The 26,818-nt window shown below is 41.2% G+C and overlaps 1 protein-coding gene across 2 annotated transcripts in view; it reads left to right on the top strand.

The window, feature by feature from the left end:
* LOC123961075 (alpha-1,6-mannosylglycoprotein 6-beta-N-acetylglucosaminyltransferase B) overlaps positions 1 to 26,818 on the top strand; it is a 59,256-nt gene that overhangs the window by 11,616 nt on the left and 20,822 nt on the right. For both annotated transcript variants that reach the window (XM_046036179.1, XM_046036180.1), the window contains 9 exons: positions 1,137 to 1,281; positions 4,755 to 4,864; positions 6,266 to 6,339; positions 7,441 to 7,608; positions 9,019 to 9,183; positions 14,257 to 14,426; positions 23,794 to 23,925; positions 25,545 to 25,678; positions 26,624 to 26,754. In XM_046036179.1, coding sequence (XP_045892135.1) covers positions 1,137 to 1,281; positions 4,755 to 4,864; positions 6,266 to 6,339; positions 7,441 to 7,608; positions 9,019 to 9,183; positions 14,257 to 14,426; positions 23,794 to 23,925; positions 25,545 to 25,678; positions 26,624 to 26,754 — 1,229 coding nt within the window. The remainder of the gene's footprint in view (positions 1 to 1,136; positions 1,282 to 4,754; positions 4,865 to 6,265; positions 6,340 to 7,440; positions 7,609 to 9,018; positions 9,184 to 14,256; positions 14,427 to 23,793; positions 23,926 to 25,544; positions 25,679 to 26,623; positions 26,755 to 26,818) is intronic.

Here is a 26,818-nt window from a genome sequence, read left to right on the forward strand (position 1 = left end):
CACGCACGCACGCACGCACGCACGCACGCACGCACGCACGCACGCACACACACTCAGTGTATACATACACATGCACACAGACCAAGAGAAGTGGGAGATTTCTCTCTTGGTCCTTATTTTATTTACTGGTGATGTAATACAATTTCTTCTGGGAGAAAGGTGACTTTCGCCGGGGCAGTGATAAATGAACTCTGACAGGAGAAGTGAGTCTGCACACATTGCAGTTCCTAAAGCCTAATGCAATTGATGAGAGAGCACCGAGAGGTGAGGCTTTATTTTCACTCCCAGTCCCCAAGAACAATATGAGACTGTTGTTGGTTTCTGCTATTTTTCTCCAGGGTTCAAACCACAAATGCACTCCCAAGTCACAAGGATGGCATTAGTTTTCTTAAGTTTTGTATTTTCTTTAGGAAAAAACTGACTTCTTGCTGCTGATAATTGTGTTTTCTTAGCAGTGAATGCACACATGAACCCTTTTCATGCAATTACGTGTAAGTAATTACACTCAGCATTGAGTTGCAAAACTTAATTGATCAAAGGAAGCAGTGCAGGGTCTGGACTTTGACTCACTAGCGATGCAGTGTGAGACCCGCTTTGACCTTACTGACTGTAGCTGCAGGCTCGTTAATTGACTAGGTGTTCGCCAACAGCATCACAGTCAGGTCGTTAATAATTTGAGCCAAGCAGGAAGACATAACCAATACTGTCAGACTAATTTGCCAGCTCCTGTGTTTTGTTGGAAAGCTGGCCCCTGGTGAGCTACTGGTTTAATCATCAAGGCAAAAGGCAAAAGAAGAGAGAAACTAAACTGAAGTGATGTTTTAAACCAACAGTAAAATGGAACATAAAATAAATGGATTTAAAATGTGACCTTGAGTGAATCTCTGTAAAGAAAAAGTTGTCATTAGAATAACAAGCAGTTTGTTTTGTTCCTGTGACCTTGTTTCTACATAATATAACGCCAAGTGTGGTCTCATAAAATGTTACTTTACATACAGACTGTACTATGCCATAAAATTTTCAAATTTGCACTTAAATCTTATTTATTCCTAATTTATCACTTTCTCCTTGTAACTTTGCTTTCTCAACGGTTTACTTTGGTATAATATTTGTCTCATATGGTCTTTGTTTTTCAGTGCTCGGTGGCCCAGAATCTCGTGGGGTGCTGAGGAAAATCAGTGACATGCTGGAGGTCATTATGAAGAGGATGGATGCTCTGTCCAAACTGGGCAACGCCACAGACACCCACAGGCTGGATGAGCTCAGCTCTGCCCTGGACAGGTACAGTATCTTGGTTTCCAATGTTGTTGTACAGGTGTTTTACATTAGATACAGCCAAGCTAACCTAAAGAGCACTTTTCAAAAACTGTACAAGATATAGTAAGTAAAAGAGGTACACTAGCGATGGTGGGTGTTTGGTTGAAATTTCCATGTCTTTAATGTCAACGTCTACCTTGGGCCTCATTTGAGGGGGTCACGGAGTAAAAGTTGATTCCCCTCCACAAAAATTATTAGAAGTCTGTTTGTTGAGTTTCTGGACCTTGAAAACAACAGTTGGCAAAACAATCTGATCGCAAGGTGGATTTAGTAGCCATTCTGGAGCTTTCGATCATATCACAGGATGTTCATCAGCTGAATTTGCCCAGTTGTATTGCACTTAAAATGTTTAGAAAAATTTTAACATGGGTTGAAGACTTTAAATAGGTTTTTATGTCACATATGAGAGTTTGACACTGCTGAGGGAACGGATAGCTGCAAGTGTGGTGGCCACTTGACTGACTTACTAAAGTATTATTATGTACTTATGGATCAATTTAAAATTCATGCATATTTGAAGTGTTTTTTTATCCTGGTGTGTAGCTTCCTCTGATTGCAGTGACAACGTCATGGGAAAAGATGCAGAGTAATGTCATAACTTCTTTATTAATTTAATCCATTCATCATTCAGTGTTAAAAAAATTAAGGTAACTATAAATTGGCTAGTGTTTATATGGTGGGGGCTGGTTATCTTAGGTACTATTTAAGAATCATATTAATTAGCTTGTGGCAGTACATGTGTCTTCAGGAATGAACTTTGTGGTCTGCAGAATATTCTATGTAGTTCTCCAGCTCAACATGTGTGCGTGTTGAGCTGGAGAAAAAAAAAGTGAATTAAATTGGCATACCAATGGTAAGGTATAACAAAAAAAGTAGTGATGAGATAAAAACATGGAGCCTGAAGAGGACCTGAGAGATACAATGTGAAGAAAGGATGAAGGCCAAGTATGGAGCCCTGGGGCATCCCAGTACAGCAGGTGCATGCTGCAAAAAGAGCCTTGTGCCCCGGAAGCCTGGTGTTGAAGAAGATATGTGAACAAACCCCCTCCACCTCCCTGGGCAGCTGGAAAAAGTGAAAAAAAAGGAAGAGCAGGGGTCTTGCTGGACAAGTTGAAGCTGTCAGCCCTGAGTTGTGTGTGCTCTGCGATTGCCATGGCAACAGACCTTTTCTCATACCCGCACCTGCTCAGGAGAGGAAGCTCCCTCTTGTTTCTGCTTTTGCTATTCGTTTTCCCTCCTGGACGTCACATCACCTCCTTCTTCCTCACAGCCAGGAGATATCTGTTCGCATGCACTGCTACACACAATAACAAACTCTGATATTATATTAAAAGGCATTGCAATTATATTTGCAATATGCCGGGCCTATGTGTAACAATGACTGAACAGGTGTAACACCTGACCTGACCTGACTCCTGCTTTTCAAAAGCCTGGAAGGGGAATATTTATTGTACTCTGGCCAAACTCTGCATGTAATTATTTTATCTGCAGTTTTATGTTACACTTACAAAATTTAATTTCCCTACAAAATGCCCTGTGGATATACTCTTAGTCATGCAGTTTTTACAGTCATTTAATTGGGCTCTCCAGGGCTAAACTGGAAATGTTACAGTGACAAAGGCCAAATAGTTTTAAAACCAACTTAGTGGTAAAAATACATCTCATGCTGATACTACTTGGCTTCATTTTACCTCACTCAGGTGATTAAAAAAACTCAATATGGCTTCGGGTCAGGGTTGACCCTGGAGATTAGTGGGAGATCTTCAGGCAGGAAAACTTTGCCCACCTGGTATGCTGTTAAAAAGTAATTATGTTGTCCTCTAGCTCTTCAACAGCCGATAGCCTCTCCTGGGTCAGAGTTCCTGCAGTGTAAATATGGGATGTTTTTATGTGAGACCACAAATGCCTCTCTGCACAAAGCTTCTGGACCGCTGCATAATAATCATTACTCTGTGTGTGTGTATACTTTACTGTACTGTCTGTCAGTGTGTCTGTGTAATTGGAAATTAATTTGTGCTGACCTGCTAGTCTAAAGGATAGAAGAGAAGGTTTGCCTCCTGGGCACTACATAGGAAAAGAAAATTGGGATTTAGGATTATGTTAAGTTATGCATATATCAGAACAGTTAGATTGCTTTCCTGCTGGGTCACACACACAAATACATGCTGCCTCGATGGAATCGAGTTTTACTGCTTGATCTGCATCCGGCTCAGAACCACTGTTCCATTAGTTTGTGTGCGTTTCTTGAGTTTACATATTCAGTGCTGTTTAATGAGCAGTGTAAATCCCAGAAATACTGCAACAGCAGAAGCTCATTAAAATGATTCATGATTTTAGTATTTAGTGTTTTCTTGTAAAATAGGCATCAATTCAAGCCTTCCATCATTGAATGTTGGGTGATTATGAAATAGGCAGCGAAACACATTTTATAGACCAAACAATAAAAAAAAATTTATTAATTCAGAAAATAATCCGTAATGAAAATAGATGCAGCCCTAGCTGTGGCACTAGTAGCTTCATAAAGAGTTGCGCCAACTTCACACTGCTGCACACAGTAGATATCTCAGAATCTAAGTCAACATGACTTTTAAACAGATTTTTCTTCTTTTGGACACCAATAGGAACTCATCGATTTTAGTTTATAGCTGAGATTAGGAAGATGTCTTTCTCAGGAATATTTCATAATATAAGTTGCATGAATCCATTAACCATTAATGCTGGTAGCTCCAGTACATTCCTAAGGTGCTGCGGCAAATGCTAAGCCATTTGCCCTCCTTATTATGAAGGTTCATTGCTATGCGGAAAGACAGTTTGGTAAGTCTGTAGTCCAGGGCTGAACAGGTCGTATGTTGGTCTGTTTCTCATAGACAAATTAGAGACTTCCAAAATCTCTTGGAACCACCACCGTGTATTTTGCAAACCCTCGTCTTCTCTTGATTCTCTCTGAGTTTTGTCCCCCATTTCTCCTCCTGCATTGTAAATATTGGTTCCTGATTGTTTTTGCCAAAGGCTTTTAGGCCGCAGAGGTCAAGTGCAGTGAAACACATTTGCTAACAACCTAATTGTCTTCTATTTGTATTTCCCTCTGGGGACCCGCTTTAATATGCTGAGTTACTTTTTTTATCTCAACAAATAAATTATCTGTCAGTGTTTAAAAGCTTTTTTCGATTTCACGCCTCAAGTTCTAGACAATTAGCATATCTTCCACTACTTCACGCTCACTGTGAAGGGTGGAAAAACAACAAATACTGCCGGATGGAAGGAAGCTGTAAAAGAAATATAGTGTCCTCTTTCTTTTGAAGGTGCCTGATTGCAGTTTGAATAGAATTCGGGTCATTAAAAGATGGTTGTTGCTAGGATATTTTTAGATATTCTCTTCATCTTCGTGTGTTTGTGTGTATGTGTGTGTGTGTGTGACGTGCAACGTGCATGATCAGGATTCAGCCTATAGGGCTAGTGGAACGGATTCAGGCCATAGCCCAGAACATGTCTGACATGGCAGTGAGGGTGGAGCACATCCTACAGCGCAGCATGGCCAGCAACAGAGGTACGATTTTCAAACACACACTCACACAAACAGCCTGCACACTCACACACCTGGAGAATACCAAATATAGCTGCAGCCCTTCAGATGAATCTCCCCCATCCATTTCAAATCTATCCAATCTGAAGACACTTTTCCCCTCTGCCCACATAAGCCAAGCTGTCAAGCCTGGATTCAGTCCAACACTTAAATGCACAATTCATGTCTAACGTGCTCTTGCTGGTTGATCATATAGAACCTGGCAGACATTATTCATGGGACATTACTTGTTCAGGTTTGTGTCAGGGTGGGAGAGCTCCTGTGCAGCACCGTACAGGGCTCCGTTGTTGCTGCTATGTCATGACTGCAGGATGTTTAAATCATGATAATGAATTACTGACTTGTTAATGGGATCCAGGCCTGTCAGCTTTCTTTATTAGCCTTCATTCTCAATTTCTTTATTGGCTGCAGAACAGAAGTCGGACAGCACGATTTCATTCACAATTCAATTCCTCTCCTGGAACCACTACATTGCTCTTTATGACCTGAAACAATTCCGCCCACAGTCTCATTAAAATGCGTCAGATTATTTGTCTGTTGTCATAATGTCTGATATCACTAAAATAAGGCTGATCTGAACATGACTAAGTTTTGACAGGGGCAGGCAGTGGCACTTTTCATCGTGAGAGGTCTGCCGTTATCATGCTAATCAGACAGAATGGCTGGCAATTATTTGTCTGTGATTGTGCTCTTCGACACTTGGCAGGATGCTGGCGGAGGAGCTGCAACTGCTCCTTTTAATTAGGCTTACCAGTGCCAGGCTTCAAGGAGAAGAAAGGGGTGGGAAAGGAAGGAGAGGAGAGGCGAGAGAGGAAAAGGAAAGAGAGGGCAAGTCAGCTGAGCAGAAGAAAGAGGCAGGAAAGATGGGAGGAAAAGGAAAAGAGAGGGGAAGGTTATCATTTTTATGAGTCACACTAATGCAGTCTATCTATATTAAATCCATTGAGTGGGATGGAACACAGACTTGGCCGTTCAACAGGAGAGGCCAAGCTTTTACAGCTTGTTAGCTAGCTCTGCTCTGTAGTTTATCTCTGTTCATCCCAAATGCACGATGCTATATACTGTAATGCAAAAGACAAACAGACTTAATTGCTAAAGGAAACACTGTAAAGACCTGTTCAGTCACCAATTGGGAGGTCCATGGATAGTGGTAAAGACCTTGCATTAAATCTGATATATTGACTTTTTAGACAATGGAATGATGGTCGACAGTTGACAGGTCACCTTCCTCTTTGTGTTTGACTTTTGTGTCTATGTACCGTCTGAAAAAAAATCCAAACGACACAGCTTTTTCTGTTTGTTTTTGAACCGGTGTCTGATTGTGTGTGGTCTTTGATAAATCTCCTGCATTTTTCTTTTCTCCAGTTCGGGACGGACCATTAGGACAATGTGAGATTCCTAAAGATCCCCGTTATCCTGACTGTCCCAGCAAGATGGATGTAAGTGTTTATATCTCACTTAGTCCATACAATTTCACACAGCGGGAAAACATCCTGTCGTCCTTTCTTGTTGACTCGCCTTGGTGCGACATAAATTTTATATAATAAGATAAGAGGATCTATAAAGGCCTGTGGGGAGGTGGGTTGTCTGAGCAACAAATTGTACCCGGTGACAGTAAAGAAAAACTGAATGTAGAAAAGCATATGGTTTTATAAACACACTGTATACACATATATTGTATAAATTACAGCCTATAGTGGCAGTAGCCACAGTAGAAAATTGCAGTGTGTACAATGCAGTGCTTCTTTCTATTAACATGTCTGGAAACGGTCTAGAAATGTGAGAAAAGCTCAAGATGTATGAATAATATGCTGTCCATCTGTTCAATATAGCTGTATCTACAGTAAGAGGTGTGCATTATCGGTCTATTATACATTATTATACATACTAGTACTATAGTATACATTACTGTAAACGTAATGTTTAGAAAATATACATGGTGTACTGTTCTCATTCTTAGTATGACAATCATGTTTATGGATGAAGTAGGCCTTCATAAATATGCTAGTTAGTCCATTTGACATGCATCATTCACATGTAACATGCATATTACTGACGGTTCTAGTTTGTGTATTCGAATAAAAAAAACTGTTCTGTCAGCAAAAAAACAGAAGACACTGTCCTGGGGTAGTAAGATGGATGTTCTTTCAGCTCACAAAAAAAAAAAGGGATACGTCATCCGGGATGGAGATCGGGGACACCCTCGCCCCCTCTAATGCCACCTCATGATAGCCATCTGGCCTAATGTTAGTTCAGTCTAATATAAACCATTTGTTGTATTTGATTTTCATGTCTGCATGCTAGTTCATGTCAGTTTAACTCAAATAACTTATGAAAAAAGCCAACTGCTTTATTAATGGCTGTGGCCTTCTGCCAGTTTTAAAATGACGAGAGGACATTAGGGATACATTTTAAATCTGCCTCTAATGACACATTTTTCATATCTTTAATCAAATGTAGGAGTTTGCTAATTCAGTAGTGCCCTAAAGGAATATACTTCAAACTTTTGAGAGACAACCATTTGGGTCTTTGCCTTCTAGTGGATGCGCGCTCGTTGGACCTCAGACCCTTGCTATGCCTTTTACGGTGTGGACGGCTCTGACTGCTCTTTCCTCGTCTACCTGAGCGAGGTGGAGTGGTTCTGCCCCCCACTGGCCTGGAGGAACCAGACTGCAACGCCCACATTGAAGCCTCCGCCCAAGACACAGGTAACGCAACATTTCCATATCATTCGATTTAATTCCACAACAACACAGTTGACTGAAGGGGCTGAATAAGAACAGAGCACCAGGTGACAGTTTGTTGTAGAGGTAAAACAATTGCCCACTGTTGCAGAGAATTTAGTCAAATTCCTTGAAAGCACAAGCAGCCAGCAACAAGGTTGCCTTTTCCTCAAGTGGAAGCCCAACAAAGCTGCTCTCGAAGTTAAAATTTTAGCTGGGAATGAAAAGAGCAGTAGTGGTACTCTACCCTCTTTACATGCCGAGAAAGGTGTCTGGCATTTAGCAGTGGCCAAGAATCTGTTACAAATTTGAAAATGTGTCGATTGAGAATGTGAAAGTAAAATAAAAAGCATCAAGGTTCCATGAAAATACTGCTACCTGCCTTTAACTAATTTTCCAAGTTCAAGCAGATCATTTATTACTTCATTTTTTGATCATTAGCTCCTGGGAGAATCTGAACACCCAGGTTTATGCTGTCTCTCACAGGGTGCTCGCTGTCATTCCCAGTGTTCATTGCTGTTTGCCTTCCCGCATCATTAGAGTTTCACCAACACGATGCATTGCGCTTACAATCACTCCTCAAGGCCTATCCCACCTCTGTCCCCTCCTTCCTCTTTCTCCTCAGAGTAATGTACAGCTGGCATGGCGGGCCCTTATGTGAATTCATTCTGCTGCTCTACCGTCTGCTCTAATTGCCAGCCTGTGTTCACTGAGACTAATCCCAAGGCTTCCCTTGAGTACTCTGCATTTTGCTGTGCTGTACACAAGGTGCTCTTGAGAGCAATAATTCACCTGCATTGTGCGAGTACAGTGCAGCTCTGAGTATTGATTTTGTCTTTGAGAGAATCTCAGTTTTTTTTATAGTGTGCGTGTGTTTGAGGTAGGCAGACAGTCTGTGTGCACCACTTTCTCTTCTGTATTTTAATAAGTCTTCTGTGCTCCCTCTTATGCAGTTACCCCATTGATTAATACTCGCATGCTGGTATTGCGCTGTGATGCAGTGATTATAGTGGGCAGAGGAGGAGATGTAAAATGAGAGCAGACTATTTATGAGGATGATCCAGGAATCCCTCAGGCAACCTGTCTTAGAGGCCTAGCCTCAAGCACTTGCAGATAACAGGATGTGACAGGCTGTCTGCGCTCTACACAGTCTTAACCACCTCCAATGAAAATAGTTCCACTTGTAGAAAACAGCCCTGTAAGGTCTATTTTGTAGAAGGTTTTTAGTATCCCACCCCTTTTGCTTTAGGCCAAGTTATAAAAATGAATACCAGCCTGTTCTATAGTATTTTCAGGTGTTAAACTTCTGCACAAAAGTCTACATAAAGAAATTAAACACAGTTCTCTACACTCAGGACTCACTCACCACTGATTTTTATTGTTCCTGTCACACAGGCTGTTTTCCAGTCCGATATCGGGACTCTGCTGGAGCAGGTGGGCACTGGGAAGGAATCACTGAGCTTCATGAAGAGACGCATACGCAGGCTGGCAGCACAGTGGGCCTCTGCTGCTCGACGGCTGGATGACAAGTTCCGCGGCCACTGGAGAGAGCAGAAAAGGGTGAATATGAGGCATTCTCACACACAAATATGCTTCTGCACCCACTAGAGGATTGTTGGATAAGAGAACAAGTCTGTGTTGTGGTTTCATCTTTTCAAAGTGTTTGTGCTTGCAGCAGACTGCAGATAATGAGCCAGTGAAAAGTGCTCCTCTCAGCTTTGACAGATTTTCTTTCGTGTTGTTTCTGTAACTCTGGAAACATATTCCTCAACTCCTAATTTGATGTAAATCCATCTGTTTAGGCATTAAAGAAGAAAAAAAAAGTCTTAGCACAGGATGTTTTGGATCAAACAGTCCTGCGAAAGCCAGATAGGCCTTTAATGCCCACATGCTAGGCTGCTAAGTTACCAGAACAGCTTTGACATTTTGTTGGACTAACATTTCCTGCTTTTATCTTCGGCTACTCAGTGTGAATCGCAGAATTTTGAGTTACAGACATAACTAGATAATGATGCAGAGTAGCTCCTAGCAGGCATTGATTGGCTGTGGTGACTTTAACCACTGACATTTACAGGGACATTTACACAAAGTGTCAAAGAGCGCTGCCTGCTGGAAGAGACGCCCAATGGAATGGCAATGACCTCCTGGCGTGTATGAGAAAACCATTGCAAGATAAAAAACCTGTAAGGAACTAACCCAGAAAAGTATACAAAATTATTTTATACCCTAGACATGGGCAATTTGGATTGCATATTAGGAAATACACTATAAATGTTCAATGTCTATTACTAATTTTTATGTCACATGAAATAATACTATATTGTGCAGAGCATCCCACAGTCCAGGTAGTGCCAACTCAGTGTTCTGCAAAACTTTCATCCTTTGATTGTCGAATTATTTTTGCCTTTTTGTGGCTGTTTGATGTGTTGGCGACGCACTGATTTGTTTGAGGTTGAAGTGTTCTTGTTGCTTTGTGTGAGATTGAAGTCTCTGTTGCTGCCTGTGGGGTGCCAGCAGTCTTCCTTTGCCTTGGGCTGCTCAGTTTTGTGGCAAAAAATAACCAGGTGGTGATTGACAGTCAGTAAATACATAGGTAGTTGCAAACATTTAAAAGCATCCTCATCCATCTCTTATCCACTCTACACACACACACACACACACACACACACACACACACACACATTTATATACAGTACAGTGTAAGGTCCCTTATCACCATCTGACATGTGGGATCATTTATGCTGATGAACATATGACTAACTCAGTCTTGGCACACACAGAACATCCTTTTAGCATCACTTAGTGACTCAGAATACTGCTATTTTCACACCCACATGATAGCTGAGCAGTAAATGGGGGGTATATAGTAATTTGAGTAATTTTTCTTTATTCATGACAGGACTGGGAAGTCAGAGTTAGCTGACAGGGCAGGAATTATACGTCCGTTTTTTTTTATATAATCACACATTTCTAATATGACTAAATGTTTTTTTTTTTTTTAGAAGAATTGAGAATTGATTCTGGGATTGGGATGGGGCAGGATGTTTTTTTTTCACTTTGTCATGGGATTGGGAAGAGTAAAATACACTCCTGTGTCACTCTCTAGTACAAGAGTAGTGACCAGAGAAACTGTAATCATATTTATTATATATACAGAATCTCTATTATCCATTAAAGGGGCCCTTCACCAATTTTACACATTAAATTCAGTTTACTGGTCTTGAGGTGTACGCTATTGAACAGTTGTATAATGTCTTCTGTGGCTCTGGAGGAGCTATCTGAAGTTTGACTTTTTTTAAATTGAAATAACCCCAGTGATGTCACAGTGATGTTACTGGGGTCTCTCTCTGCATGGGCTTGAGACTTAACATTTTTTTACAGACATCATACCTTACTAAGTGAAGGTGTGTGCTTTGAAATAAGTTGGCATTTATGAGGCAGGGAAAGTGTAATGGAAGACACTGTCCAGCTGCATTATGAGAAGTGTAGGATCCGGTGTGACCTACACAGTAGGGACTAAAAGTAAGCTTCTTCATGTTTGATTTTGAATGTTCTTTTTTAAAAACTGGCTCATCCCCCATCATTACGTAAGTATACCACTAAATTGCTGAAGTTAATCCTTAGTAAAATATGTTAATTCTTTTTTTTGCTTATATCATATTATGGTTACATCACTGTTTTTCACATAAAATTCAAGTCAACACCATACCAAGAACATACTTTCTACTCAATACCTTATAATGAACCGCACTGCAGGGAGAAAATGTACAGTTACCAAATCATTTGCATAATGATTAATTAATTAAAAGCTTTAGCCTGGGGCACTTTGAGTTTCTTTTGCCTGAAACCCCATTCATCTCAGTACACATGCCGTCTGCATTGAGCATCATATTTATATACCACAGTCCCGTCATACATAGGGTCTGCTTGTCATAGTGAAGTGGCTGACCATTGATTTGGAGATCTCATTTTCACCATATTGTTCAACTGAGGAGATGTGGACAGCTCTTCACAAATCCCTCTGTAGCTAAAAAGAGGCTTGATACGCCAAACGCTTAAAAGAAACATGAGGAATAAAGGCAATTCGTTTGTAGTGTTTTGCTTTTTGTAAACGAGCTGACAGTATCCTAGCGTTGTGTGTGCGTTTTCATAAGTTTCTTTCATTGGCCAGTTTTCAGGTGGATATATCAAAGCCCGCTCTGTAAATAACATTAGACTCTCTCCAAATGCCTGCTTCTTCCCCACTGGGGAGAAGGCTTTGTTTATTGTAATGCTCTGACAGTAATGGTTACTCTCCATTAACCAAACCCTGTAGGATTGGCTTCCATCGCTAAAACACAAGAGTGCCGAGGGGAAAACAGAAATAGACAGATTTGTAGAGAAGAGAGATGTTTTCTGAAACGTCCCTGGTCAGCCTCTTTTTTTCCTGCTTCCTGTTCTGTCTTGCTGTTCTTAGTGTGCACTGCATTTGAGTTGCTCTTTACTTGATATCCGAGTGATGTTTGAGTCATGAACTATTAGTGATGCGAATGTCATATTCCATCAGGTTGTATTAACTAGAAGCACAACGATGTGAACATGATGACTCAGGATGTGATAATGATGGTGAGATGATGCTTGCACGTCCAACTCAGTTCAAATAAAACTGCGTTGTTTGTTTTTTTCCCTACTACAGCGTCTGCTTCGAAGATCACATGTCCCATGTGGAAAGTCTTACTAACATCTTGACAGCAGCCTGCTACACAACTCAAGAGCTACATTAGCTTTCTCCTGCTTAAGCTGGCTTCTTATCTAACTCTCATACATGAACACACTCATTGTCCTGAACCTTAGCTTATTGAACGAGCGACAAAAAAAACATTCACCGGGGAAAAGTCCACTGCTAGTGTAACCGGCCCTGAGGTTTGTAGTACAGCACAGTCCGGACTTGAGACTTAAGGCGTAGGAGGCTAAAACCCATGGCCGTGTCTTAAGGCATTGGGGAGTAATGTTTACTCACTGCACAGCCTAGCTGGCTACCATTACACTAGCGTCAGTTTGCAGGCTAGATAGCAAATTAGCATGTATTAGCATTACACGGACGTCACTTTGGTTCTGTTAGATGCTAGTGTGGATATGAAGGCTAGAGTGCATGTTTGTTTACTTTGTCTCTCATTCCCTACAGTGTAACACTGGCACTCTGGCAACATACCATCTGATGTCAATCAAACACAGACACAATTGTGCCCCTCCAGCCGGCTAATAGGAAAAGGAGCATTTCTGATATTTCACCAATGATCTTTTTTTCTTCTAATAATAAAACCCTTTGTCAAAAAAAAACCCCTGACATTTTTAACTGCAAAAGGGGATAGCTAAATGTCACTGAGCCATTATTACAAACAGTACAAAACATACTTTACTTTGTTCTTTCATCGTGTCACTGTGAACACGTTAAAGTAGTGATGTCCACATACAAGCCACTGTTCTGTGAATTAAGCTTTCCCATCCTCCACCAAATGGATTTTTCTTCCCGACCAGCATTATGCATTGTTGTTGAGTTTTACATCTGACATGTTCACATACATAACTTGTGGACAGCGCTGTAGCTCACAGATGAGGAAAATGCATTGTGTCCGCAGTGTAGGAAATATCATTTTGAATCAGTATCAGAACTGAAAAACTGGTATTATATTAAGATTTATGTCTGAAAAGCACTCATTTGAAAATTTCTTTAGTTCAGGCAGGTACATATCTCACCAGCCAGAGAAACATGGGGAAAGGCACGATGCTAACAGAACTTGATGCCTTTCAAAACCTCAGTAACATCTTTTTAAACTAGGTCTTGTTAATATAAAATTAAACTGTAGTCTCCTTAAAGGTATTCAGGGCCAGAATTGGTGGATTTCAGGGGAAATGTGAAATAAGTTCAATCTTTCTGTTGGAATCAAAGACTAAGGACAGTGTGACGACTGGTGTGTCTGTAAGAGACTGTAAGAGGTGGAGAGAACTGTCACTTATCACTCACTGTCACATTTCAAAACAAATGAATAAATAAATATGTAGTTTAGTAGATGAATAAATAATTGACTTTCAAAGTTGTTGTTTTTTTCAGAACAAAAGTAATTGAGAAAAAAAATGAAATGCTGCCATCTGTTGAAGAATCAAATTTCATTACATATTTAACAGCCTGGAAATTCCATCCTTCCTCATCAGCAATTAAACCGCTTGTGTATTGTTCTGCATATCAATTAGCCCCCAGAAGGTCAATTTTCATTTCAACACCATGCACAGTTGATTGTATTTCTTAGGAGTTGCGTTGAATATGCTGTCACTCTACTTTCTGGCTCATTAGATACTCAACTACATTAAAAAATTGACACCACTGATCCATGCCAAATATCTGAATTTATTCATATGCGAATCCTTTTTGAAGCGTTACTGAAAATAACTCTCACAAAATATTTAGTATTCACCACGTAGGACTGGAGATTGTCTGATTATACAAATGAAACATTGATGGGAATAATGGTTTGTTCTCTCCAAAAACAGGTCAGAAATGGTTTAACAAAAAGTCATACATTGCATTACGCTTTAGTGCACTGCACTCTTCTCTTTTTCTTGCCTTGACTTTTCACCTTTTCCTTCTGCTTTTAGATTCTAGTTCATGTGGGCTTTCTGACAGAGGAGTCTGGAGACGTCTTCAGTCCCAAGGTGCTGAAGGGGGGTCCACTGGGTGAGATGGTGCAATGGGCCGACATCCTCACAGCCCTCCATGTGCTGGGGCATAACATCAAGATCTCGGTTTCTCTCAAAGAGCTACATGGGTAAGTTTACATTCCTCTCTAATCCTGTTATTTCACAAGATGTAGGCAGAACTGCTGCAAACAAAGCACAATACTCAGCTTTATGTGGTGATGTGTCTCCCATCCAGATTTAATGCAAGACTCTTTGGGGGTTTTGTGCAGGAGTCATCTGTTGTTTTGTGAAAACGCAAACCGTTAGCCAAATTCTTTTTAGCTTATTTGTTGAATGAAACTGCTCTGTTGTCCATTCTGCACACTCTGTAAGTGATCAGTAGCCCAATCGCAACACTGTTGCCCACACACTGTTTTTCGATCACCTTTGGCCGTGCACAGATAAGCTATCTCTCCTTCCTGCAGAGTGCCGTTTCAGCCTGAGGGCTTGACAGCTTCTCTACAGTTTGTGCACCCCTCCTTCCTGCCACAGCTCACCGACTCCAGAGTGATAACGTGCTTCTTCGCTCGTCGTTCACAAACACAAGTGCTTATGCGAGTGGACACACACACAAACACGGATACAAATATTCACAACGTGGCTTCAGCCAGAGATGATTTCATCTAAAAATATAAGACTATTGATTGTGACACTAGTGAGGTGCAATAAGAGGAGTACAGAAAGCAGACAGGTCCAGTTCTGCCTTAGACCGCTCCGACTTCACGCTGGCTGGTCAGGAAAATGATCGCGTATGAGACGACATTTGCTGTCGATTCTTTTGTGCCAGTGGGTGGTGTGAAGCTGGAGCAGACAGGCTGATGATAATGTGCGCTTGTTATTGAGCACTGTATCCATTGCTGTAGGGAAGAGGTAAGGGCATTGATGAGTTAGAGCTGCCCTTTGATCTTAGATTTCAGGCTGTGAAGAAAAGCTGCTTTGATAAGAACAGACCAAGGAGATGACGCAGTGGGAATGCTTCTTGCTGGCTGTGCTATTATTTACCCCACTAATTGGTGTCATGGTGTATTGAATCACTGCAGCCTGTATCCACTGGGAGCCCCATCAGAAATGTTTAGAGAATTGAAGAAGTTCTGACAAAGAGTCACTAAGAAACATCGGCCAAGGTTAGGGCTAATCATTTCCAAAAGCTGAATATAGTCCATATGTGTGTGTGTGTGTGTTTGTGTATTCGACTGCTACAGCAGAGAGAGACAGCTGAGGTTGTATTGGTATATGTACATTTATATAAGTGTGCAGTGGCGTTCCATTAGGGCTGATATTCTCTATTCATCAGGAAATGAAATGTTCAGCCTTAGAGAAAATGAAATGGAGGGCTGAAATTGAAGCAGAGTGACTTTATCAGGCTCCGACTAGATTCCCTCTTTGCTTGCAAAACAAAGCCCACTGTACATATCCCACTCTTTTTTATGGCCTCCTTCAACTGACCATTTAATGGCAGATGCTGAACATCCATAAATCCCCTTTTTGTGACTATTAATGAATAGAAAAAGGGAACGTTTCTCTCCATCCCTTACTTTTACTCTCCCACACGCTATTAAATTGACAGATCGTTATGTGGGCTGTGCTCCCACAGATTCCCTCAGGGTTGTATCTATTTACATTTCCTGATCTTCCCTTTCCCACCCAGTGCTTAGAAAAGAGCTTAATATCACTGGATGGCCTGCTGTGGTTCTTATGTGGACAGTATTGTTTATGTTTAGCCTTTTCTCCGATGGACGGATTAGCCACGCCGGGAGCTTACTTACAGTGGGACTCAAGCTGTTGGTTTGCGTCACAAAATTGCCTCTAATTGGCAACATTCATGCTCTCTGGTGACTTCGTTGAATAGTCACTTTGGCTGGGGTCCTCCCCTTGCTGTCCTGCTTAGACAAATCAATTATGCTTGCACATGCCACCTTCAGCCAGCGTCTTTTCTGTAAAGAAGGATGTCTAGCTTATTTTTCCTACAGATTCTCCACTGAGGCCTCGTCTCTGAACAAAGTAGTTCTAATCTTTTCTCTTTCCACACACTGCAAAATGCTCTCAAGGGATGTACTGATGTCACCCTTCAAGGAGTAATATAGTTGTGTTAAATGAATGTAATTGTTGTATAATTGCAAGTATCTGTTGCTCCCTCAACCTCAGCTTTGCTTTTTATACATTACTTTTCAAAGTTCATTGAGTGTTTTACAAAAAAGAGGTAAATTCAAACACAGCGTTGTGCAAAACAGATGGACTTGATGGTAGAGCAAGAGGCTTTGCCTTTTGGTCTAACATTAAATGCAGACATTCATTAGTCCTTCATTAGAGGCTTGCTTTGGTGATCCCTTTACTTCTCCTCTAGCGCCACGATGAATTTCACACATGTGATTTTGTGTGAAATATCTCAACAACTGCAGAATGGATTGTCATGAAATTTGGGACACACACCCATGTCCCCCTCAGGATACCTTTTAATAACTTTGGTTATTGGGCTACCATCACTCAAAATTTTAATTTGTCTAATTCTTCGGTCTATGACCAAGTACCTGCAAAACTCATTACTTTCCCATCAGCCTCAGCTGTACTTTAGTGCAAATTAGGTTATGTTAGCATTTTAACTAAGGTGGTGAACATGATAAACATTACACCCGCTTAACATCACCATGTTAGCCTTGTCAGTGTGAGCATGTTAGCATGCTGATGTTAGCATTTGGATCAAAGCACCACTGTGTCAAAGTATCTCCTCACAGATGCTAGCATGGCTGTGGTCTAATCATAATATTACTGCACTATTATTCACCCTCAGTATTCACTCATAATCCAAAAAACACTTTCCCTAACATTGTCCTTTTGTAGTGTTAAAAAAAAAGAAATGGCAGTAGTGGAGACAATGAGATTTGAATTTGAGACTCAAACAGGTAGTTCAGTCTAAAAGACAGATCCATGTAAAGGGAGAGCGGTGGTAATAGAAGGACAAGAGAAGAAGTACAGTCTCTGCCTTTCATCTTTCCTGGGTTTACTGTAATTTAAGGTGGAGAGTGAAGTGGCTGTGACGTTGTTTCTGTCAGAAACACCAGCATTTGTCACACACTGAGGGGAGGGCCCTACGGCAGTATGCAGAGTGACAAAGACAGCTGTCACTTCCTCTCGGGGATCTCCCCTCATCTCCTCTCAGAGCGGCATGGGTAATTAGCTGGTGACAGAGCATGGCGCCTTAAGAGCAGTGGCTCGGGGGGGGCGGGGCACGGAGCGAGAAAACAGAGGAGGGAGAGAATAAGGAGGGTGGAGGTAGCTGCAGCCTGTCGGGTTCAGCAAGTTCTGTCAGCGCAGTGGAGAAGTAATGTACAAACACACTGCCAACTGTTAGTGTTGTGATCCAGAGATAATCCGAAGAAACCAACATTGTTTGTGATTTATTGCTCAAACCCCAAAAGATACAGCCCAGCCTCACAAAGGATGGTTCCACACTCTCTCTGCCTGTCTTTCTCTTTCTTTCTCATGCTGGTATAATTTCTCTGTTTTTACATCCTGTATTGTATCTCAGGCTCTCCCACTTTTCTGTTTTGTGGTTTGACATGCAGTTGGTCGTTCTATATCAATTATGTCTAGTGGGCTTCTGTGGAGCTGTTGACAGAGTACATTAACACCGTCACCAGGTGCTTTCACCTTGTTTTCTCCCTGCAAACACACAGACGTGCCTGAGTAGTGTGATCAGTAACCCAAAGAAATAATTTTACAAATGTCAAATTGCGGATCAATTGTGCCTAGCCTGAACGGTGGAAATAATGACAGACATGACTTGAAATCAAAGCTTCAACAAAGAGCCTTATTATACAGTCTCAGGTTGTGCTGATGCACTCTTACCCTGCAGCTTCCTGATTGATGTGCTTTTGTTTCTCTGTGCTGGGATGGAAAAGCAAAACAGCAGCATTGCTAAAAATAGCCAGTGTAGGCCATCAGTGAAATAACATCTTAAGGATTTGTTATCAGTACAGTAACAGTGTTGGATAGTATGGTGACTAATTGACGTCAACAGTGCAGTTCAACTTTTTCTTTCATATTCCTTAATTTTCAATCAGTGTAGAGTATTAAGTTTCCTAAAATATAACTGTGGACAGTGTTTCTAAATATCCTTCCGATATGGCTCAGTGTTCTTTTTTTTATTTATTTAATTTTTTCCCCATTTTTTCACAGAAAAATACTGCATTTTTAGAAAGACCAGAAAGGCTTTAACCAATTTTCACACAGATTTTATGAATGCCCAAAATTGTTATATTTTCTGCAGCATAAGTACACTGTTTAACACGGTTTAGGTAAATGAGGCCCTCTTGTGATGTTGACAGCTCAGAAAGAGCTTTCAGAATATAAACCGAAAAGAAAAATGGGGAGGAAACACAAATGAGCTGCTGGTTTTACACTTAAGTCCCTCTCAGTAAGTAAAAACAAACTACAAAAAAACAAACAAGCAAACAAAAAAACTAATTAAAATTAAAATTTACTCCAGATGTTTTATTGATGTTTTTCTTCTCATGGATCAGCTATACTTCCAGTTTTCTTTTTTTTAATAAAAGCAGAAAATAATGAGCCCTAGTTATTCACAGCTGTTCAAACAATAGTAAGAGCTGCTTGAGCTATGTGATAGCAACCATTTCCACCAGCCGTTTTATCATGAAATGCGAGCCAGATACTACACATCAAAGTGGCACATCAGCTAGATCTGATCATAACGGCGTCAACATCTGAGTTTTCGTCTCCTCCTGCCATCCTGCTGTCTGAAGTGGTCGATTAGCATGCCAGACCTCGCTCCCTCTGGTTTACACACAGTGGCACATCAGCTCTGCTTTCTGCCCATGTCGTTCCCCTCACAATGCGAGCCCTCTTCACCCCAACCGCCCTGCAGCCCTCTGTAAACCGCTTGCCCCCCAGCCTTAGCCCCTCACGTGTGCCTGGAAATCTTCCTCAGCCAATTCCCCTCGCTGCTGGACATATGCGCCCTTCTTTCAAGAAGTAATGCAGTGCGACTACGGAGTGTCCTACACTCATTTGTTTCTCTGGCCAGCTCCCTTTCCCCAAACTGGTGAGTTGCCATGGTGCCAGTGGCCAGCTGTGAAACAGAGAAATTGTGCCCGATGGAGGTCGTCAAGTGGTGTCAGGAAATGTATGCAAGTCTGGCACCTTTGTTCTTCTCTTTGCAGTCTTTCTTTTTTGAAATCCTTCTCTCATAACTTATTCCTCCTCTCTGAAGTCTGAGCAAGTCATTAAAACCCAGATAATTTTTTTTCTGTTGAGCTCACTTGTTTGCATATGTGTGTCTTAAAGGATAACGCTGACATTATTTTATCTTTTTAATGAATAAAAGATGGATTTATCTTACAATTAATGTCTGCGTGTAGCCAGAGCTTGATATAGCATGCCTCCGTGCCAACTCCAGTGTCGTCCAAAACCTATTTAAACCACATTCAGAAAGTTTGACACAGTGACATTCATTATGACGAACCACGTTGACGGCCAGTGTGATTTATTCTGAAACAACTCAGTAGCTATATTTTCAATATTTGAAGTGTAGCTCTGTGTCTGATAGGCATCACTGAGCATGCTCATGGACGTGAATGCCTGCTTATGCTGCTGAGAGAAATAAACTACATTTGCTCTGTTCATCACAGTAAGGCAAAATGTCACCATTATGCAACGGTATGGCTCTTTTATGTGTTTTTAATAGGTTTTGGATGACAATGGATCTGTAAATAATGGAGGCATATATCAGGTTATGGCTGCACAGACTTGTTAGTGGGATAAATCCACTGTTGGTTTTTGGTATTTTAATGGGATTTGTTGATAATGATAAAAAGATAAAATAATGCCAGCCTTATCTTTTAATCTTGAGTGTGTGAGCGTCTGTGAAGGAGATAAAGAGAGCTAGAGATGTTTGTGCCTGCTTGTGTATGCGTACTGTATATGTATGCGTACTTGTGTGTTAGAGGATGTGTGTACTTCCATTTCCACACTGCTGGCTCCTTAATGCCCTTTAAGCCCTTTACTCTTCCCTTAAAGTTTGCCCAGATTTGCATACATCCAATTAAACCTCTGAACAGCAGCAGCTTCAGTGGATCTGTGGAGCAGAGTCACACACAGTTCTGCACTCAGTCACTGTAATGCATCTGCTCTCACATTAATGCACGTTGGCATTAAACTATGCGGGTCCATACAGGCCATAATTCAAATTAAAACTCACACAGTGAAACCTCACATGAGCATACTAGTGAAAGCACATACAAACACTTCTGTCAAGTGAAACCACACACACACAGAAACATATAAAACGTATGTGTTACACATACACACATGTGAGTGAGTTTCATCTGTTTATGTAATAGTTACTTTCGTGTGTAAGAGTTTATTTCTTTCTCTTTTTTTTTTGCCACAGTAGCTGCGTGGTTCTGTGGATGGCTATGTCAGTCAACCACTTTGGTCCGGATGGATGGATTGCCATTAAATTTGTTACAGACAGTCTCGTTTAGAATTAATTTTAAATACTTTGGTGATTAACATTTTATCAAGTCAAAATTTCAATCTGTCCAATACTTTGGTTTTTGAGCATGTACCTGCAAAACTATGATGATATTCCCATATTTTCCTGATTATCTTGTCTGCCTTTCAACTTTTTTCCATTTTAATCTATATAAATAAAGTTTTATAACTTGTAAACTTGCTTTCCTGTATTAGGACCTTACTGAGGAAAGATCCTGTCAGCCCAACTGTATTGTATCTACCAGGCTGCATACTGCACACAACATAGAGAACAGAAATACAGCTTAAGTGAAGAGCCCTCTCGTGTTGTGAGAGCGGTGAGTTGTATCGTGTATACCTTGCAGTGGCCGCAGCTTAAAGCAACGTTGGCTGACACGCTCTTGCTCATCTGCTGTAGGGGAACCAGCCCCGTGCCTGTTTCCACACGGCTGCAGTGCTGACTAAATATGTTCACAAAGAAAGATTGATGGGCTATTGGTTTTCCAGCTATTTGTGTGTTGATGCAGGATTTTGCAGGGTGTGTTTCTGAACCAGGTAGCGAGAGAAAGAGGGTGTGTAAGGTCATGGGTCTGTAAGCTGCAAAAACTTTTATGAAGTGGTTGCAGTTTGACAACACTAAAAATTTTTATATTTTCCAGCCAACAATGACTGAACAGTCTTTTCTTCACTACTTCTTGTGCAAGTTTGACAGTGCTCTTTTTTTGATCCTTGATCTTTCTATTGCGAGTAGTTTAGTTTCTATTTTATAGTCACATTAATGTGTCTGACAAAGCTACACTAGATGTAGCAGGAAATCCAGGCTAGATTTCTGCCATTTTTGTTACATCACCTGTCAAAGACATGGGAAACTGTAAGGTTAGATGGGTGTTAGTTGGCATTAGCTGTGTTAATAGTTAATGGAGTCATTAACTTGTAGAGCATCAACAACTGCTCCATGCTATATATAATGTATAGTTGTGTGTGTGTGTGTGTGTGTGTGTGTGTGTGTGTGTAGTGGTCCTACAAAACTGGATTCTTCCATGATGTTCCATGTAACATTTGTCGGCATGAAACTACGAGGGTCCATAATTAAAACTTAAACTCACATGGTGAAACCTCACACACACATACTAGTGCATTTAGTATACAGAGTATTTTACAGATCTGCACATGCGCTTACTGTCTTCTGCTGTGCTATTTTTTTCTTTTACTGTGGCGTGTCTCTTAAGAACTGCTTAAGTTTGACAAAGCAATAATTTCTCTTATAATGAGAACAGACTCACTTGATTGTTTTTTTCTGAAACAAAGTGCTACCTTGATCCCAACTGAGAGCAGAGCACTCTGAAGCTGCGCTGTACTTGTAGCAGACATCACATTTATATCTCCTGTCTTTCCTGTTTTTGGTAACATGAGGCTTTTCTGTAACTACTCTCGTTTGATTTTATTCCTTCCATGTTTTCTCAGGCAGCAGATTCTTTAATGGAAACCATGTGTGCCTTGTGTGGAAAACAACACAATAACTAGATTAAGATAGATTAAAGCTAGATTTTCAAAAGTTTGATAGCTTGGGGGGAAATGTTGCTCTACAGTCTGTTGGTGCGGCAGCAGAAGCTCCTATATCTCTTCCCAGAAGGCAGCAGGGTGAAACGACTGTGGCTGGGGTGGGTACTGTCCTACTTTATCCTATAGGGAGTAGTGAATTAGTGAACAAAGGAGTGATTTCGGACACAGCCAACTCACTTTGTCATAAGTTTGATATTAATATGCTCAAAACAAGACTAAAAGTCTGCAGCCTTGCTAGTGGCTCTGTGAGGCTGTACTTGAACTAAGTGCTCACATCAGCATGCTAACATTTTTGATTTTTGTAGATCTAGATCTTTATTGTCATTGTGCAGTTCTTCTGCACTGCAATCAGTCTTTTTCAGTCTGTGGCAGGTGTAATGTTTGACAACAACAACGCAAGAGAAAAGCAAAGAGAAAAAGCACTATTGGTGCACTCTTGAATCCAACATTTATGTAGTAAGTGCTCGGATGGCATCATGACAAAGGCAGAGGCTGAGCATGAGCGTGTCTCAGATAATATGCGTTTTCGAGAGTGAGTCGGAACAAGTTGTGCAGACAAATTGGGTGACTCCCTGTTGCGAGATATGGCTGCCTTGTAACGCTGAATTCTGTATTGTTCGGTTGAATGACTCTGCTGTCTTCTCGCTAAGAACACTGACACACTTTACAATGCAGTTGGGCTCTTTCATTCTCACATATCATCGGAGAAATGGGAAAAATTGCACAGACTGTAACACATCTATCTTCACAATGTTCACAAATATTATTTAGGTCTTTTAAGTGCCACATTGGAAGATTTTGCAAGAATTTATTCACCCATGCAGGGACAATAATGCTGAAGCAGCAATATTGACACATTAGATAAATGAACTAATTGATCAGTGGAAGAGATGCTATGACTACCAGTTGATTGCAGCTCTATCAGTACCAGTGTAAAGGATCCTCACACTTACAACAGTCTCGACTAATCTTTCCCCCACATCACAGTAGTTTTCATTGAAGCCTGTGCAACTAAGAACTTCAAGAATTCATGTCACAGGCCGTCGAAACAGAAACAAAATACTCTTTGTACGACATAACACTTCCTGACATGCAAACTGCCGCATCACTGTCATAGAGTGTTTACAGTCTCTATTGCTCCATCAGACTCATTACACCCTGTTTGGACTGTGGAGGAAATTTCATCAGACTGAAGCTTTTAGATGTGCAGAACCTTATTTGAGATGCTGCTCAAGCACCCAACACATCAACTTACCTGTCTTGTCTTTTTTAATTTCTGATGGTTTTTTCACTTTGGTTTTGTGTGCTTCATCTCATCTATGGGATTACAGCAATTGTTTGTATGCAACTGCGCACACTGTTGGGCTCAGTTCAATACTAAAAGCACACTTGAACTGTCTGCAGGTTTTTAGGGGTCCCCCCAGGAAGAGGAAGCTGCCCTCTGACGGGACCTCTGCCCTTTGACCTCATCTACACCGACTACCATGGCTTGCAGCAAATGAAGCAGCACATGGGTCTGTCACTGAGGAAGCACAAGTCAGTCTCTCTCTCTTGAAAACTGTTATGTCTTGTACTTTATGCACATCTACGTGCAGTGTTTAGGTGTTGTTATCAATTTTATTACCAGAAATTGCCTTTCTGATGAAATACTTCACTATTGGCTTATTGGCTTGCTGTTACAAGTCAGTAACTTCACTGTGCATCAGCAAAATTCTTCCTTTGGAGGGAATCCGATTTGGCCTCTTTACACAGTGATCAATCAACCAGACGCAGGCTTCTGTGTTGATGTCACTTCCTTTTTCACAGCATCACAAACTCTGCATCACCTGAAACTAAGAGTAAGCTGCCTGCTTAAAACAAATGAGTTGGCCTGGACACAAGTGAATACTTAAGTGCGGTGATAAAATGCAGCCCATGTATTTTTAAATTCTCAAACAAACTAAAATGATCCACAGCTCTGAGCGGTTCCAAGCTTTCTGTAAATTCAGTTGGTAACGTTTTTGTCCTTTCGTTCCAGTTGTGCAGTTCTGGAGCAGTCACAGTACAAAAGCAAATCCTCCTTCTTCTTTTTTTTTATCCTCACAAAGAAAAACATGCTTTTCCTGCAACCCTAGAAAGGAAACACTGTATATTTATGAAAAAGGAAAAGACTAAAAGAAAGCAAAAGTTATAGCAGGGTGGGAATAATGATAACCACATGGGTGTATACAGTTATTTTGTTTACATTTGACAATAATTCAATTCGATTCCCCTGCTGAATTCTCTAAAACAGCATTGAAAACCTCCACTGATTCCAAGGTCAGCTGATGGACCAGCACTCCTCAGCTGTCACAAAGTGACAGACCAATACTTTAATTTCCTCCCCAGCCCTGACACAGATTAGAGATGCAGGGCATTGACACGTTGTCTCAGATTGGATTACAACAATTGATTTTTGACTTCCCAGTGTGAATATTCACTGCTGATAAAGTGCTGATGTAATTCTCTTTGTCTTCTCTCAAGCCACTCATTGTAAACTAAACGCAGTGTCTGTTCCACCCTGTTTTTTCTGTTTGATTTGTGAGGATATTACCACAACATATTAGAAGATGTTTTAGTGTTGATGCTGTCGAAGGAGTGTAGTATATTCCCTGCTGAAGAGTTGCCTCTCACATTATCAGAGAGAATTTTAAGCATTTTTCCAGTCTATCCAGAGAGACTCACACATGGCAAAAGTATTGGTCCATGTGTTTTACTCAAATTGATTCGCAGGTTATGTCATGATCTGTTCCCGCAGAGGGCCCCGTGGCGGCAGTGAAACAAGGCTGTGATTTAAGCCTCAGACAGTCTCACCTTCAGGCCTGTGTAAGCTCGGCACAGCGAGGGGGGGACTGGCAGGGGACATGGATATCCATCACCACTGACAGCTTTACAAACCAGACAACAAGACAGCTGTACTGCTGAGATGAGCACACATAACTCAGAATGAGAGAGCTGTTTTACATGGCTGCCATGCTGTTGTTATGGTCTAATTCTTATTGTGCATACATGTACCACATTTTGGTGATATAAACAAAGCGAATATTTCACTTTTTGTCTCACTCATTCAGGGGAGACTGTATTATTTGTAAGCAAGAGACTTCTAATTTTAGCTCAACCTATTTCTTTTGTCCCAGGTGCCACATCCGAGTGATTGACACCTTCGGCACTGAGCCTGCTTACAACCATGAGGAGTACGCCACCTTGCACGGCTACAGAACCAACTGGGGATACTGGAACCTCCACGGCCAGCAGTACATGACCATGTTCCGTATGTGGTCTTTTAATTTCTCTAACACCGATTGTGCTTTTACTGATGTGCATCTGCTTGTGGGAACATGAATTGTTTTGACGCATGTGTGAGGGCATGCGTACGCCTGTGTTTATGCGACTGAGAGCAGATTGCGTGTGAGCTAATGAAGTCCTCGGGCTGTAACAGGCGAGGCTTCAGGGGCACAAACAGAACAGAGACCTCGTTCAGAACAGCTGTGCCTGCGCAGATGCTTAAAGCCCCCTGCTGTGACCAAGCACCGCCAGCCATCCACGTACTGGAACACACACGCAGGAAATGTACAAAAACACACACAAACGCATTCACGGCACATTTGGTGAAATTGGTGGCGGAAGAAACTTCAGCTGTTTGTATAGTCTCCAATTAATTCAGCAAGAATGGGCAGCCCTGCTGTTTCCAAAATACGACCTGTTATCACAAAGCCCAACACTGTGAAAGATGTCAGCTTTCATCTTGGGTTTGAAAATTGTCTGAAAATACCGTTTCTTTCTCCTTCCCACTTGACATCTCCCTGCTGGTGTACATTTCCTTTATGTGTGCTACCATTCATAATGTTTGGTGTCCTGAGAGCTGTAAGCTGTGACATTAAAACTCTCTCGACATAAAATTATAGCAAAGATGGCTGAGAAGAAAGTCCTTCTGTAAAGTTCTTTCACCTCATTGTTGGTGACAAAAGTCAATGAAACGTGAAGATAGTGGGGGCATCATCACCCAGCAAACATTTGTGTTTTACTGCACTCTGCCGTACAAATGAATGGAATAATGACTCTAAAAAAGCCCACAGTACTCCCTTTGTTCACTATTCTCAACATGCACAGCAGTCTGGAACTCCGCAGCAGCTCCTTTTGGTTTAATCACATTTTTTGAGACATGAAATTGGACTTGTAATGTTGTATTGCCAATTGCTTTGTTTGTCCTTGGCAGCCCACACTCCGGATAACTCTTTTATGGGTTTTGTGGCGGAGGAGCTGAATGACACAGAGAGGCTGAACATCCAGCGGAACAAGGTTAACAATATGGCTGTTGTGTACGGCAAAGAAGCCAACATGTGGAAGGTCAGTGTCGCAAAATAACCCCTGGCAAAAACAAATAGATTTAGTAGTTTTATTGCATACATTT

Source organism: Micropterus dolomieu, linkage group LG02, assembly GCF_021292245.1.
Source record: "Micropterus dolomieu isolate WLL.071019.BEF.003 ecotype Adirondacks linkage group LG02, ASM2129224v1, whole genome shotgun sequence".
NCBI classification, from domain to species: Eukaryota; Metazoa; Chordata; class Actinopteri; order Centrarchiformes; family Centrarchidae; genus Micropterus; species Micropterus dolomieu.